At 32.9% G+C, this 16,722-nt stretch overlaps 1 protein-coding gene across 4 annotated transcripts in view; it reads right to left on the bottom strand.

Annotated features, from left to right (window-relative positions):
- CERS3 (ceramide synthase 3) overlaps window positions 1-16,722 on the bottom strand; it is a 105,402-nt gene that overhangs the window by 53,838 nt on the left and 34,842 nt on the right. For all 4 annotated transcript variants that reach the window (XM_074234217.1, XM_074234215.1, XM_074234216.1 and 1 more), the window contains one exon: window positions 4,195-4,313. In XM_074234217.1, the coding sequence (XP_074090318.1) occupies window positions 4,195-4,313 (119 nt within the window). The remainder of the gene's footprint in view (window positions 1-4,194; window positions 4,314-16,722) is intronic.

Genomic DNA, 16,722 nt, shown 5'->3' on the forward strand with positions numbered 1-16,722 from the left:
CTAAGGAGGATATTGAAGAAGAGTTCCTATGTAAAGGGTAGACCTTTCTATAGCACTTTGATGAGGTTCTAGTTGTAATGACCCTTACCGTCACTTTAGTGCAAGCCTCTTTAAGTTCATTTTGTGACTTAAATGATTCTAAATGAAAATGTACATGGTTTTCAAAGTATGAATAACTGACTTAATGTTATTTAAAAGTATTTTAACAAAATGCTTTGAATAAAATGAAATATGATTTCCAAAAAAGTTCCAAAAGGCTGTGTGGCCATATGTAAAAATGATTTCTATGTCACGGTAACTCAAAAATTAATCAAATGAAGTAAAGTCATTTTTAAAAAATTTATGGTTCAGTTGATTAGTAAGTCTTTAAATGATTGTACAAAATACACAGAACCAGTAGTAGCTATAATAACATAACTCACCAATGCAAATTTCTTCACTCTTTTCTTGCCTAGAGAATCTGATATAAATCCCTAAGCTTTTTTTTCCTCTTTTTCAGTCCCTTGACTTAGAAAAGTATTCTTTCTTCCCATCCTTTTCCAAACAAGAGAATTTTTGACCCCCCCATAGCCAGTTTTATTTCTTGACTACTGTACATCCTCCCCTCTAGTCTGGACCATTTATTTTCTTATGATTCTTTAGATTGTGAAGTCCTTGGGGATAGGGACTGTCCTTTTCTTTTTTTGCCTCTCTTTTATTTCTCAAGTGCTTAGTGCAATATCTAGTACAGGGTTTTTGATAAGTGTTTGTTGAAGTCCAAAAATGTCTGTACTTGTGTTCTCATGTGGGATACTTTCTCTTCTCCATCATCCAAATACTATCCATGCATCAAGCAAGGCCCAGCTCCAGTCCTATCTCCAGATAAGTATAAGAAAGAATTAATTATTTAATAAATATCTGTTGAACAAAGGGTCTATTGTAATTTTAGCTCAGATCAAATAATTTTTCTTGGTTCTGGTCTATGAAACCACTATTATTTGTCTTAGTTTAGTCTTATCATTAGACTATACATTGAAAGCAGAGACCAGTTTTTACACAATTTTATCTCCATCCATGAGTTGGGTACTTAATAGGTATTCAATGAATGAAAAGTGATTAACTGGGAAGAGAAACTACAAGTTTTGTTTTCTAATTAGGGCTCTGCAGAAGCTATTAATTTGCAGAAGGTACAATGTATAAAAAATCCATTTAAAATACAGTTCCAAAGTTAAGTTCCCTGAATAAGAAAAACAATGAAAAGAAGGAATGGGAAAGAAGAAGATCCAATAATACTACATATCAAGCTATAATACAAAGTAATAATTTTTAAAAATGGTACTGGTTAAAAATACAGAGATAAACCAGAGGAACAGATTAGGTAAACAATATATACACCAAAGCAAATAAACCTGCCAGCCTAATATTTGATATACCCCAAAACTTCACCTACTGGAGCAATACTTCACCATTTGCAAAAAACTACTGTAAAAACTGATCAAAGTCTGGAACAAATTAGGTTAATACTCATTCTATTGAAGGAGAAATATTTGTCTAGCCTTTTAATATTAAGGAAATATAATTTTCTGAGGTTTTCTGTTTCCCTTTTCATTGTTTAATATAACCCTCTCCATAGTTAAATGTAAATTCACCATGATAATTCAGCCCATTCCCCCCACCCCACCCCTCCTCCAACTTTCTGGCTATGAGCTTTTCAAAGTGGGAATCTGACTCCAGTCACATCTAGGTGGATCACTCTATGATCCCTTTCCCTTGACTCCTCCCTGCACAAGAAATAGGCAAGACTTTAAAAGTCTGGACATGCTGGATTCTCAAAGGTCTAAGCCCAGGTTAATGCTGTTTTTCCATCTCCTTTCCTCTTTCCCTTCAAGCATTTTTAGCTTCAACATTCGTTATAGTTTGTCCTAAGCAGCTTGCTGCCTTTCCAGATGAGTTTAATCTGTGAACTGTTTTTGGTCTGTAATTCATGGAAACTTTGAGGCCTGTGAATTAAAATCCAAGCCTTTTTTACCTCCAGGATCAGTCTGTGAGTTTGTCACTTAAGAAGCAAACTCCTCTCAGTGATATATCTTTAAGCCCTTTCCATGAGAGCACCCCCTTTTCCAGCATCATTATCATATACCTAGATAAACTCCAAATTGATACATGATCCAGATATAAAAGATCCCATCATAAACATATTAGAGGAACAAGAAAGAAATTACCTCTCAAATGATTAGATAGAAAGATTCATGACAAAATAGGAGAGGATCTTGGGAAATAAAAAAAATAAAATAAAATAAATTTTTACATAATTTTTATGCAAACAAGTCCAAGACAGCTAAGCTTAGAAGGGAACCTGATGACTGGGAAACTTGCAGCAAGTTTTTCTGGTAAAGATCTGATTTCCAAGATATATAAGGAATATTCAGATTTTTTAAGAATAAGAGTCATTCCCCAGTTGATAAATGGTCAAAGAATATGAACAGATAGTTTTAAGATTTTCCTTTCTATCTCTCTTTTTTTCGGTATTGTGAAAATGTGAGAGAGAAAAAAATGGCTGATAGCTCAAAAATTTCAATGAAAAAGGTAATTAAAGTTGTTCTCATTATGTTTTCTATACATAAGAATTGATCGTAAGCTGAAAACATTAATTCTAAGCTCAGATATAGAAATAATACCTCTTTGCCATGAAGACTTATGAGAGAAGGGACCCCAGGACTAGCTATTGGGAAAAACTCTACTTCATATTATTTTGTATTAATAGTCTAAACACTGTAACATCTGTAGTAAAATTCAGGAGTTGAGAGCAAGTGTTTCAAATACTAAAGATGAGTTAAGAAACAAACTAGACTCTGTATTAAGGCAAAAATAGAAAAGGAAATATGAATTAGTCTTGGCTTCATATCAGACTGATGAATGACAGCTGATTTCAAGAGGCATTAGGACTATAAACTTTACCCTGTAACACAATTATTTATATCATAAATGCAGGACAATAATACAACTGAAAAAAAATTTCCAAGTTCCAGTTATCAGTCTAATTGATGGAAATGTCTGGAATTTGGAAATACGCTAGTAAGTAGTTTAAATATTCATCCCTTTTGACCCAGATATCCCTCCACTAAGCATATAACTTAAGAAGTTCAAAAATAAAAAGAAAGACCTATATATACCAAAATATTTACAGTAGCCCTTTTTGTAGAAGCAAAGAACTGGGGAAAAGTAAAAGCCCATCAATTAGGGAATGGTTAAACAAATTAGGGTACATGAATGCAAGAAATAATCAACATAACTATATAAATCAGAGGGACTATTCATAGAAATAGATTCAAAGGAAGCAGAACCAGCAAATTAACATATACAATTACTACAATACTATAATGGAAACAAAAGAAACAAAAAAACAAAATAAAAACTAAATACTGTAATTACAATAATAAAGCCTAGGTTTGAAGAATAGTTATGAGAATATATTTGCCCTCTTTTCTTTGCAATAGTGGGGGTGGAAAATTGAAATATGGAAAATTGAAAATAATATACTAGATTGCTGTCCTGGTTAGTTTGCGTAATCTCTTTTTTTTCTGTATTATAATGAGGATTTTTCTGTTTGGTGAAGAAGAGATTTACTGGAAAAATGAGGGTGATTTATAATAAAATATACCGATATTTTTTCTTAACAAGAAGAAAAAGTTTTAGACCAAAATAAAAGGAAAAAAAATGAAGAATAAAGTATCTTATTTTTATTTGAATTCCAATGTTCTTATCTTTAAGAGCTGAGGCATTCTGGAATACAATGATATCCTGCATAGAAGTACCTATGCCTAATTGAGAAAAAAAAATCTGTCCTGATAAACTATTAAAATACTACCTTAACTTGAGGCACTAGCTCAATCTGATTGTCTTGTTCAAATATGACAGGGTAAATCTTCTCAATCTACATGACAAGTTAAGTATCTGATTCAGACAAAATCAGATTTCATACTAATTTATATTTAAAAGGGAAAATAGAATTTCCCTCATATAATCTGTGCTGACAATTATAATGTGGTTGCAAAAAAACTGATGGTGTTCTAAATTTTAAGTTAGCAGAGTAAGCACTGAGCCCTTGAATAGATTAACTGGTTGAGAAAAATATGTGGATGATATCCTAACCTTTAGGATATGCACATGTGTACAAAACTACAAAACTATTTATGCTTCTAGCTTCCTTCTTACCAAGCTTCCTGGAATTTCTTCAGTCTGCAAGGCCTTTCTTGATTACGCCGTCTCTTAAACCATATTTCAACTTCTTTTACAGTCTGGTTACACTTCTTTGCTAGACCATACAGATCATTCTGAAAAGGGACAGTTAAAATGAATGAATGAGTGATCAAAAATGAATGTATATAAAAGGGCAATCGAGAAGCAGGAGACTAAAAGGGGATAGAACCTCATTGTACAAAAGTATTTATAGCACTTCTTTTTTTTTTGTGATGGCAAAGAATTGGAAATTGAAGGGACTCATCAATTTGGAACTGGCTGAAAAAGTTGTAGTATATGATTTTAATGGAATACTATTTTGCTATAAGAAATGATAAGCAGGATAATTTCAGAAAAGTTATATGAACTGATGCAAGATGAAGTGCATATAACCAGGAGAACATTGTACACAGCAATATCAGAATAACTTAGCTGTTCCCAGCAATGCAATGATTTAAGACAATTCCAAAGGTTGTATGATGAAAAATATTATACATCTCCAGAGAAAGAGCTGATATAGTCTGAATGCCAATTAAAGCATACTATTTTTTACTTGTGTGTATGTATATATCAAATTTCTTTCTCTTTCAGGAAGTGGGGAAGAGAGGAAAGGGGAAAGTTTGATACTCAAAATTTTAAAAATTAATATTAAAAATCTGTAAATGTAATTGGGAAAAAATACAATACTATGTAAAAAAAGAAGCAGGACCAAATATGAGTCACTGTAGCGGAACTAAAGGAAAATCTATTAGCAATCTACTGCATGACCTTGAGACAGACACTTTGAATTATGAGCTCATATTTTTTTTTTAAATTAATACAGGTAGTACTTGAAACAAATTTTTCTGAGATTCTCAGAAACAAGGTATTTCTCCAAGACCTGCTACATTTAATCTAATAATAACTTCTAACAATTTGCAAGCTGGAATGCAAATCTGAGTTTGCTATAGGTTTTAGAACCATATAAAACTTGCCCCAAAAGCCAGGTAGAAAATTTGAAGTTTTGTATTTCTATTAAAGTTCTCATTTAATGCCTTATTTTGGGATACCAATGACCCTGAATCTCACAGGTTATCAGTGGAATGCATTATCTGACAAGTAAACAAGCTGGAAAGGTTTTGAGTTAGGAAGGATTTTTTCCTTATTTCCAGAGTCCACTTTACCAAAAAGTGATAAATTTTCAGTTGCAGCAACTTTCAAAGATTATCTCCTAAGTCATAGATAGGTTATGAATTATACAGTTATGAAATATGCACTGCTTGTGTAAATTAAACGAAGGGTGATTAGACAAAAATATTATTACCACTTCAGTAAAATTCTTAAAACCACAAGCAAATTTTTCTGCAGCAAGTTAGAAGAACGATTAGGAGAAAAATAACAAAAACAGAAGAAAAAGTCATTTCCTACAAAGGCAAATAGAAATTATTTGAGATTTTACAATGTTTTACATAATTATAGGTACAATTTTTATACTTTAGTGAAAATAATCAAGATTATATATATAGCATAATAATTTTTTTTTAAACTTAAGGAAACACTCAAGAAATTATGATGCTCAATTACCCCTTCACAGATAGTGTTATTTAAACAAAATGAACAGAGATTTAAAGTTATAAAGGACCTTGGATATTATCTACTCCAACTCTCTCATTTACAGGTGAGGAAACTGAAGTCATAAAAGGTTAAATGATTTGACATGTCATAGATTCACAATTTGGAAGGACCTTAATAAATAGATAAGAAGGGCGGCTAGGTGGCCTAGTGGATAAAGCACCGGCCTTGGAGTCAGGAGTACCTGGGTTCAAATCCGGTCTCAGACACTTAATAATTACCTAGCTGTGTAGCCTTGGGCAAGCCACTTAACCCCATCTGCCTTGCAAAAAAACCTTAAAAAAAATAGATAAGAACCAGGAAGTCTTGAATTCAGATTACACCTCTGACATACTGGATTAGAACCATTGGCAAGTCAATTATTCTCTTAATATTCAAGATTTTACAAATTGCAGAGAAGATAATGGTCTGCATTGGTAGAGAGAATTTCCCTACCAGAGAGTTCTCTAAGCAGAGAAAGCATAAATCTATTCCTCATGTTATAGATGAGGAAATCAACTCCCTCATGTAAAAGATGAAGAAACTGAGGCATAGAGTGGTTAAGTGACTTGCCTAAAATTTACATGATAGACATAGGGTTTGAATTCAAGTCCTATGGCTCCAAATATGACATTCTTCTTCTTCTTATACCCTGTTGTCTCCCTTAAACTGAGGATGGGAAATTATATAACTTGTCTTTGGTCATGGTTGGTAAATTTGAGCCAGGTCTTAAACCTTGATGTCTTTAGTCAAACTTTCATATTCTTTTCAAAATAACATGCTCTTATTAAGATGTCATAGTTGGTTAGTGGCACATCTGATCCTAAAACTCTTAACTCCTGGTCTAATACTCTCTTTACTATACCACACTTTTCATCAATTCTGGAAATTAACTTGGACCAATTCAAACCAATCCTTTTATTTTCAAATCTAGTCAGTAACATGTCATACATTTCTAAACCATTCCCAAATAATTCCAATGATGAAATCAATTTCTATTTCTCTTTTGGGAAATAGAAATATGCTACCATAAGAAAAAACAATATCAAGAATATATATAAAATTATATTGAATTATTATACAAAATTTATATAGCTTGAAACATTGCAAAAATATTTGCAGCAGATATGCTAGTTGTGACAGCCAGAAAAAATATGGAAATCTATAAAACTAATCATATATACTTCTGATGGAAAGTAAGTAGATGATTTATAAAGGATGAAATACGAAATTTAATAATTACATGAGAGGTTGCCCAAATTCTCCATTAATTAGGAAAATGAAAATCAAGACAACCCTAAGATATCACTGTAAACCTACAAAACTGGGAAGGGGAGGGGAAGATATTGTCAGGACCTTGAACAAAGTGTTGATGAGAATGCTGCCTAGAAGAAACACTTTGGACAGCAATATGTAAATATGGAATAAAAGAGAAAAAGGAATCCTATCTTTCAAACCAAAAATAATATCCTATCTCCAACACATATCTGTACAAAAACTACTCAGAGCTGTTTTGTAATAACAAAAACTAGAAACAACCTTTATGACCAATTATAGGAATTTTTAATATTCATATTACAGTATACTAATTTAATATAGCAAAATAAATATGGAGTATACAAAGATAGTCAGTGTAGGCTAGTAGATGAAGAGCTGTTTTAAGAACCAGGAAAACTTGGATTCAGATTCTACCTCTGACATACTGGACTATGATTGTTGGCAAGTCACTTATTTTCTTAGTATTCAAGATTTTACAAATTACAAAGAAGATGATGATCTGCACTGGTAGAGGAAATTCTATCAAAGAGTTCTGTAACCAGTGAAAGCACAAATCTATTCCTCATACCTATCCCTATGAAGCATACAAGGAAGTATGGAAAGACATATCTGGATGCTGTGTTCAGTTGTCTCTTGAACAGTTTCTCTGAATTTTGCAGTACCACATTAGCTAGATAGAAGTATGGAAATTGTAGTCACTTGAAGCATTCCTCTCTACCCCAGACAAGAAATGGATGGGGAAAAGAGGAGAGAATTTTGACACCACATTATAATGTAACTATAATGCTGTTACATATCCCTAAATGAAATCACACTCTTCAAGATAATCCCCTTTGTTTTTAGATTCTCTTATTTGAGATCAATATTTAGAGTAGTGGATACAGCACTGAATTTGGACCCAAGGAGAACTGAACTCAAATTCTTCTTCAGATACATCACCTATGTGTCCCTTAGCAACAGGATTTCTGTGAAAACATGCAAATCTTAAAGCCCTATATAAATGCTAGCCACTATTATTTTCACATTTGTTTTAACTCCTTTACCAGAAAAGCACATTTATGATTTGGAGGTAGAGTAGATTTTGTTGGTTTTGGGGAAGGGGCATAGGTTTTTTGATGTTTTTACAAAGTAAAACAGCTAGTACATCAAATTCCAATAGTTTTATCAAATAGCAGATTATTTGATCTGTTAGCTAGGATTGTTGGTCTATTATTATGGCACTCTCCCAATACATCTTGAAGTAGTTACATTAATATACATTATACATTACACATATATGTATGCACATACACATCTATCTAATTTATTGTGCTTTCTTCAGATGTGTTAAATACATTAATACATGTGTTAAATATAGTTTATCAAGTCACATTTGAGTACTAGCTGCATGATTTTAATAGTATTATTATAATATTGTTGTTTATATGAATGAAACCCATGGAAGCCAAAGTGATGCATATTTTGTACCACTGTCACTAGTCATAAAGTCACATCATATACAATCTTTATGTATTGCCAAATTTTTTATCATTATATTTATGCAGCACTTTTTAGGGATAATAATTCTATTCTGGATCATCACAACTAAACTTTCAATCCCACCCAACAAATAACATTACACTGTTCCTCCCATAAACTTGAGTTTTATCTAGCAAAGAAATGGAATTCGAGTGAATGTACATTAATTGGGAAATGGTTGAACATATCATGCTATATGTAAGCTATAGAACACTATTGTTCTATTAGAAACTAGAAGGGATGGGATTTCAGAGAAGCCTGGAAAGACTTGCATGAACTGATGCTGAACAAGATGAGCAGAATCAGAAGAACATTGTACACCCTAACAGCAACATGGGGGTGACAATCAACCTTAATGAATTTGCTCATTCCATCAGCGCAATAATCAGGGATGATTTTAGGGTATCTGAAACGGAGAATATCATCTGTATCCAGAGAAAGAACTGTGGAGTTTAAACAAAAGTTATAGACTATTACCTTCACTTTTTTAAAAAAATGATTTTTTTTCCTAATCAATATACTTAGGTTGCTATAGATGCTATAGAAATAAAAATGCCTTATTAAAGATGAGATCAAAGTGATCTATAGTCATATGAAAAATTGCCCTAAATCATTACTTATTAGAGAAATGCAAATTAAAGCATCTCTGAGGTACCACCTCACACCTCTCAGACTGGCCAATATGACTAGAAAGGACAATGATCATTGTTGGAAGGGTTGTGGGAAATCTGGGACACTAATACATTGTTGGTGGAGCTGTGAACTCATCCAACCTTTCTGGAGAGCAGTCTGGAACTATGCCCAAAGGACAACAAAAATGTGCATACCCTTTGATCCAGCAACACCACTATACCCTGAAGAGATGAAGAAAAAAGGTAAAAAACATTACTTGTACAAAAATATTCATAGCAGCCCTGTTTGTGGTGGCAGAGAATTGGAAATCAAGTAAATGTCCTTCAATTGGGGAATGGCTTAGCAAACCATGGTATATGTATGTCATGAAACACTATTGTTCTATTAGAAACCAGGAGAGATGGGAAATCAGGGAAGCCTGGATGGATCTGCATGAACTGATGCTGAGTGAGATGAGCAGAACCAGAAAAACATTGTACACTCTAACAGCAACATGGGGGTGATGATCAACCTTGATGGATTGCTCATTCCATCAGTGCAACAATCAGGGACAATTTGGGGCTGCCTGTGATGGAGACTATATCCAGAGAACTGTATCCAGAGAAAGAACTGTGGAGTTTGAACAAAGACCAAGGACTATTACCTTTAATTTAGAAAAAAAAATGATATCTTATTGTCTGATCTTGCTATCTCTTTTACTTTATGTTTCCTTCCTTAAGAATATGATTTCTCTCTCATCATATTCAATTTGAATCAATGTATACCATGGAAACAATGTAAAAAACTGACAAATTGCCTTCTGTGGGGGTTGGGGGGGGAGGGAAGTAAGATTAGGGGAATAATTGTAAAACTCAAAATAAATAAAATCTTTAAAAAACAGAAAAAGAAATGATAATGCCTTGATTTCACAACATAAATTGGTGACCTCAATTAGTCCCCTGTTACTTTCTTGGTGTGGTAGAGCAACTGTTTTCCACTGTAAATCCTGAATGGTATATATACAATGCATTAATAGTTATTCTTGATGGTATTCTGTTTGTCTTTGCCCCTCATTCATTTTTACCATTAATTGGTCTTCTCTAGGACTATGGAATTCTAGAGTTTCTTCTACTACAATTCAAGACAATATAAGTTACAAGGCTTTAGACTCACTCTACTACCTATGATACTACTTAAAGGTATATATTAAATCATGTTGAACTTTCATCTTAATTTTATCTATCTACTCTCTGTGTGCATGTGTTTCTTAATTGATAAAAGTCAGGTTTTTTTTAATGTAAAGAGCATGGAAATTCAGGTTCTATAACTGGCACTTCCAGTCACGTGATCTAATAAAAATAGCTTCTGATTCTATTTCTTATCTGTTAAATGAAGGGATTGGGGTAGATAATTCCTAAAGTCACATATAGCTCAAAAATTCAGGAATTCACAAACAGAATACTCTTTTTGAAAAGATTTTCTTTAACTTTATGAGGTTATAATTCCTCTGATTTGCAAAATTTTCCTTTGGGTAAAATTTTGAATATTTTATCTCATTGAGTCTTACTTTTACATTTATATTTGCTTTCACTTATTCAAACAAAATTCTCAGAGTGTAACATCAGATTTATTTATAATTAAATATCTTGAATAATTTGTTTCATATTTGGCATCAATCTTGAGTCATATAAGCAGAACAAATGCTGATAATATGACATTCCTCTTCTTGTTTTATGTTAAAGTTATGGCACACTGAGTTTTTTTAAATTCCAAATGGATTGAGACTTCTAAAAAGGAATTCATTTCTGAAATAGTCTCCACTTTACTTGTTACTTGATTCTTTTTTCTCTTAAAAGAGATATAATTATATTGAATTGAAATTATTTATTGCATGATTATTTATAATAACAAAAGTATGTGGGGAAAAATGATAATCCAAATACCAAAAAGGTTAGAATTATGCTTGAGGAAAGAGTAAGTTGTTTATTTCATGATCTCATGATAGATTATGACTTGGGTAGTTCTGACCAGTAGTTTGCCTTGTTTTCTTATCAAGTGTTAACACCCTTCCTACATAATAAACAAATATCAAAAGCTTCCTAAAATTCATTTTTCTTTTTCATAGTAGGAATGACCTAAAGCTAGCACCCAGTCAGAACTGAACACTTCCAAAGTACTTCTGACACTTACTAAAACTGTGCTCTCACTGGATATTTCCAAGATATCCTACTGTTAGAATTATTCATAGAAATTGTTGCTTTCCAACAAAGCAAACAAACAAAAAGGTTCTACTAGTTTTCATAGTTGCAATTTGTTGGTTTTTACTATGATAAACTAAACTTGGAGTAAATCACCTATGCTTGGCTTAAGTTACTTGAACTAGATGAACTTAAAAAGAAAATCTAGACATTTTTCTTTTGCTTCCAGAGTTGCCATGACTATATTTCATCTTTTCTAGGGTCAACTTGCTAATGAGTTTCTCCAATCTTAGTTATAATATTCCTTGAAAAGCACAGTCTATTGTTGCCAGAAAATTCTCTTAAGAGCCTTTCCAGTTTGACAGAATTAGCCAGAGCTTGACTGGTATTCTAATGCTGTAGCTTTCTTGAAAGCTTGACTTCTTGAAGCCAATGATACCTTCCATGGCTCTAAAGACTCTTTAGTCTTTCAGTATATATACACACATTTCCTTGTTCTATAAAAATCTTGTTCCTTATCTATCACTTCTGACAACCACTCAAAGATAGGCAATATGATTTCACTTTCTGGAACCTGAGTAGACCTGTATTTAGAATAGCTTCTATGGGACATGCTAATAAAAAAGGTAGTGGAGAGAATTCAGGAAAACGAGTTCAAAATTTTGCCTTTGACATTGTCTAGAATTGAAGAGCTAGATAAATCACTTAATTTAATTCAACTTAATCTCATCATTTTTAAAATGTGAATATCATTTACCACATAGGATTGTTGCAGGAATAAAATTTAAGGTAATGTATGCAAAATGTTTTCTGACCTTTGAAATACTATACAAATACCAGCTACTTTTATTGCTATCAGTTCAATTATTGAAATTTTAAAATTGATGATGTTTCTGCAAGATAGAAGACTCAGAATGGATGATAAGGTACCTAATTATATGCCATAATATCTTTTTTTTAAGGTTTTTTGCAAGGCAATGGGGTTAAGTGGCTTGCCCAAGGCCATACAGATAGGTAATTACTAAGTGTCTGAGGTCCGATTTGAACTCAGGTACTCCAGACTCCAGGGCTGGTACTCTATCCACTGAACCATCTAGCTGCCCCACAGGAGAGATAATTTTAAAATTATTGGGCCATCTGAAAGTCACGACCAGCAAAAAGAGCCTGGACTTCATTTTTCAAGAAATAATACACACCAATGAGGAGGAAATTAAAGTAATAATTTGAAATTATTTTGCCCAACTCTATGCCAATAAATTTGATAATCTAAGTGAAATGGATGAGTATTTACAAAAATATAAGTTGCCCAGGTTAAATGAAGAAGAGATTAAGTACCTAAACAACCCTATCTCAGAAAAAGAAATTCAACAAACCATCAATGAGCTCCCTAAAAAAAAATCTCCAGGGCCTGATGGATTCACAAGTGTATTCTACCAAATATTTAAGGAACAATTGGTTCCAATTCTATATAAACTCTTTGGAAAAATAGGGAAAGATGGAACTCTGCCTAACTCTTTCTATGAAACCAATATGGTGCTGTTACCTAAACCAGGAAGAGTTAAAACAGAGAAAGAAAATTATAGACCTATTTCCCTGATGAATATAGATGCAAAAATCTTAAATAAAATTTTAGCAAAATGATTACAAGTTATCACCAGGATAATACATTATAATCAAGTAGGATTTATTTCAGGAATGCAGGGTTGGTTCAATATTAGTTAGTATACTCAATTATATCAACAACAAATCCATCAGAAATCATAGGATCATATCAATAGATGCTGAAAAAGCTTTTTACAAAATACAGCATCCATTCCTATTAAAAATACTCGACAGTGTAGGAAGAAATGGACTGTTCCTTAAAATAATTAACAGTATCTATCTGAAAACCATCAACAAGCATTATATTCAATGGGGTGAAACAAGGATGCCCATTATCACCACTACTATTCAATATTGTATTAGAAATGTTAGCATCTGCAATTAGAGAAGAAAAAGAAATTGAAGGAATTAGAATTGGGAAGGAAGAGACAAAACTCTCACTCTTTGCAGATGACATGATGGTCTACCTAGAGAATCCCAAGAATCATCCAAAAAACTACTGGAAACAATTAGCAATTTTAGCAAAGTTGCAGGTTATAAAATAAACCCTCACAAATCCTCAACTTTTCCATATATGTCTAGAAAGATACAGCAGGAAGAGCTAGAAAGAGAAATCCCATTCAAAGTAACCTCAGACAATATAAAAAACTTGGGAGTCTATTTGCCAAGACAGACTCAGAATCTTTTTGAAAACAATTATCAAACACTTCTCACAGAAATTAAATCAGATTTAAATACTGGGTAAATATCAACTGCTTATGGATAGGTAGAGCTAATATAATAAAATGACAATTCTATCAAAACTAAACTATCTCTTTAGTGCCCTACCAATCAAAATTCCAAAAAATTACTTTTAATGAGTTAGAAAAAATTGTAAGTAAATTCATATGGAGAAAAAAAGTCAAGAATTGCCAGGAGCTTAATGAAAAATAGTGTAAAAGAAGGTGGCTTAGCCCTACTAGATCTAAAATTATATTATGAAGCATCAGTCATCAAAACTGTTTGGTATTGGCTAAGAAATAGAGTAGTGGACCAGTGGAATAGACTAGGTGTAAAAGCAGGAGATGATTATAGTAATATGCTGTTCAATAAACCCTAAGAGTCCAGCCATTCAGATAAAAACTCCCTCTTTGATAAAAACTGCTGGGATAATTGGAAGTTAGTATGGAAGAAACTTGGATTAGACCAACACCTAACACCCTTTACCAAGATAAGATGCAAATGGTTACAGGATTTAGACATAAAAAACAATACTATAATCAAATTAGAAGATCAAGGACTAGTTTACCTGTCAGATCTATGGAAAGGGGAGCAGTTTATGACTACAGAAGAGTTGGAGAACATCACCAAAAACCAATTAGATGATTTCAATTACATTAAATTAAAAAGCTTTTGCACAGATAAAACCACTGTAACCAAGATCAAAAGAAATGTAGTAAATTGGGAAACAATCTTTACAACTAATGATTCTGACAAAGGACTCATTTCTAAAATATACAGAGAACTGAGTCATATTTTTAATACAAAAAGCCATTCCCCAATTGACAAATGGTCAAAGGATATGCAAAGGCAATTTACAGATGAGAAGATCAAAGCAATCCATAGCCATATGAAAAAATGCTCTAAATCATTAATTATTAGAGAAATGCAAATTAAAGCTTTTCTGAGGTACCACCTCACACCTCTCAGATTGGCCAATATGACCAGAAAGGATAATGATCATTGTTGGAAGGGATGTGGGAAATCGGGGACACTATTACACTGTTGGTGGAGCTGTGAACTCATCCAACCTTTCTAGAGAGCTATTTGGAACTACACCCAAAGGGCAACAAAAATGTGCATACCCTTTGACCCAGCAATACCACTACTGGGTCTATATCCTGAAGAGATGGAGAAAAAGGGTAAAAACATTACTTGTACAAAAATATTTATAGCAGCCCTGTTTGTGGTGGCAAAGAATTGGAAATCAAGCAAATGTCCTTCAATTGGGGAATGGCTTAGCAAACAGTGATATATGTATGCCATGGAATACTATTGTTCTATTAGAAACCAGGAGGGATGGGATTTCAGGGAAGCCTGGAGGGATTTGCATGAACTGATGCTGAGTGAGTTGAGCAGAACCAGAAAAACACTGTATACCCTAACAGCAACATAGGAGTGATGATCAACCTTGAAGGGCTTGCTCATTCCATCAGTGCAACAATTGGGAGCAATTTTGGGCTGTCTGCAAAGGAGAGTGCCATTTGTATCCAGTTAAGGAGCTGTGAAGTTTGAACAAAGTTCAAGGACTATTCCCTTTAATTTAGAAAAAAGATATCTTATTGTCTGATCTTGTTACCTCTTAGAATTCTTGTCTCTTCTCTAAGGATATTATTTCTCTCTCATCACACCCAATTTGGATCAAGGTACAACATGGAAACAAAGTAAAGACTGACAGATTGCTTTTCATGGGGGGGGGGAGTAAGATTGAGGGGAAAATTGTAAAACTCAAATAATATCTTTAATAAAAATTAATTAAAAAAATAAAAAAGAAATAATACAGCAAAATTGCCCCTCATAATATCTTTTTGCATCAATAAAGAACTTCTATGAATTTGTAGGCCTAATGAAAGCATATGTCTTTCCATCACCATCAATCTTTGCTCTGAGTTAATTTATTTTACCTTACAAAGGAAATTGTTGTTTATAGTGTTAGTATGCTTCATATTGGTCCAATATTTTGTTTGTAAATTTATTGGTGCTATGTTAAGATGTCTTGTATATGGAACTCACAATACCTTTGAATGAGTTAAATTTGGCATTTTTGATGATTTAACATCTTAACCAGGGCAACTAGGTGGATAGAACACTAGCCTTGGAATCAGGAAGATTCATCTTAATGAGTACAAATCTAGCTTCAGACAAGCTAGTAAAACTAGCTTGTGTGACCCTGGGCAAGTCACTTAATTCTGTTAACCTCAGTTCCTTCATCTATAAAATGAGTTGGAGAAGAAAATGGAAAACCACTCCAGCATCTTTGTGAAGAAAATTCCAGTGGAGTCAGAAAGAATCAGACATGACTGAATGACTCAACCATAACAATGAAACACCTTAACTATTACCTGTCACTAAACTTAAATATTTTCTGCTTCTCATTAAACTCAGGTAAAAAGATATTGCCGACAAGATTATCAAAACACAAGAAATTGCACATGTATGAATTTCTAATAACATAATTTTATTTATATTAGTGGAATTTAAGGAATGTATGAACTAGAAACCAAACCATCTACAATGTACCTTATTATACTACAAAAAAAAAAAAGATGACTCAGGGTACTAAGAATATCCCAGAGAAAATTGGTAGAGGAAATTGTGCTATAGTTGCCAGGTCATTTATCCTTTATGATGTCACTTTATGATCAAAAGAAGTTAGTTCTACTTAAAGACTAATAGTGTTAGATCAAAGGTTGACTTATCATCAAGATTTATATGAGAACTTAAAAAGTGAGAATAAATTCTTGAACTAACTCTGTCTGAAACTATACTTCATTCATATTGATCAGTGGAATCAGAAATCTCTAGAATTAAGGATTTTTCTCATTGTAAATGAAGTCACAGGACTTATGTAACAAAAAGTCTGGTTCAGAGTTCAAATGAGCTTCTAAGCGATTGCAAATCAAAGGTGTGAAATTCTGGATAAGTTCCAATTAACTTTACTTTAGGG

The sequence above is a fragment of the Macrotis lagotis genome, chromosome 4, assembly GCF_037893015.1.
Source record: "Macrotis lagotis isolate mMagLag1 chromosome 4, bilby.v1.9.chrom.fasta, whole genome shotgun sequence".
In the NCBI taxonomy this organism is placed as follows: domain Eukaryota; kingdom Metazoa; phylum Chordata; class Mammalia; order Peramelemorphia; family Peramelidae; genus Macrotis; species Macrotis lagotis.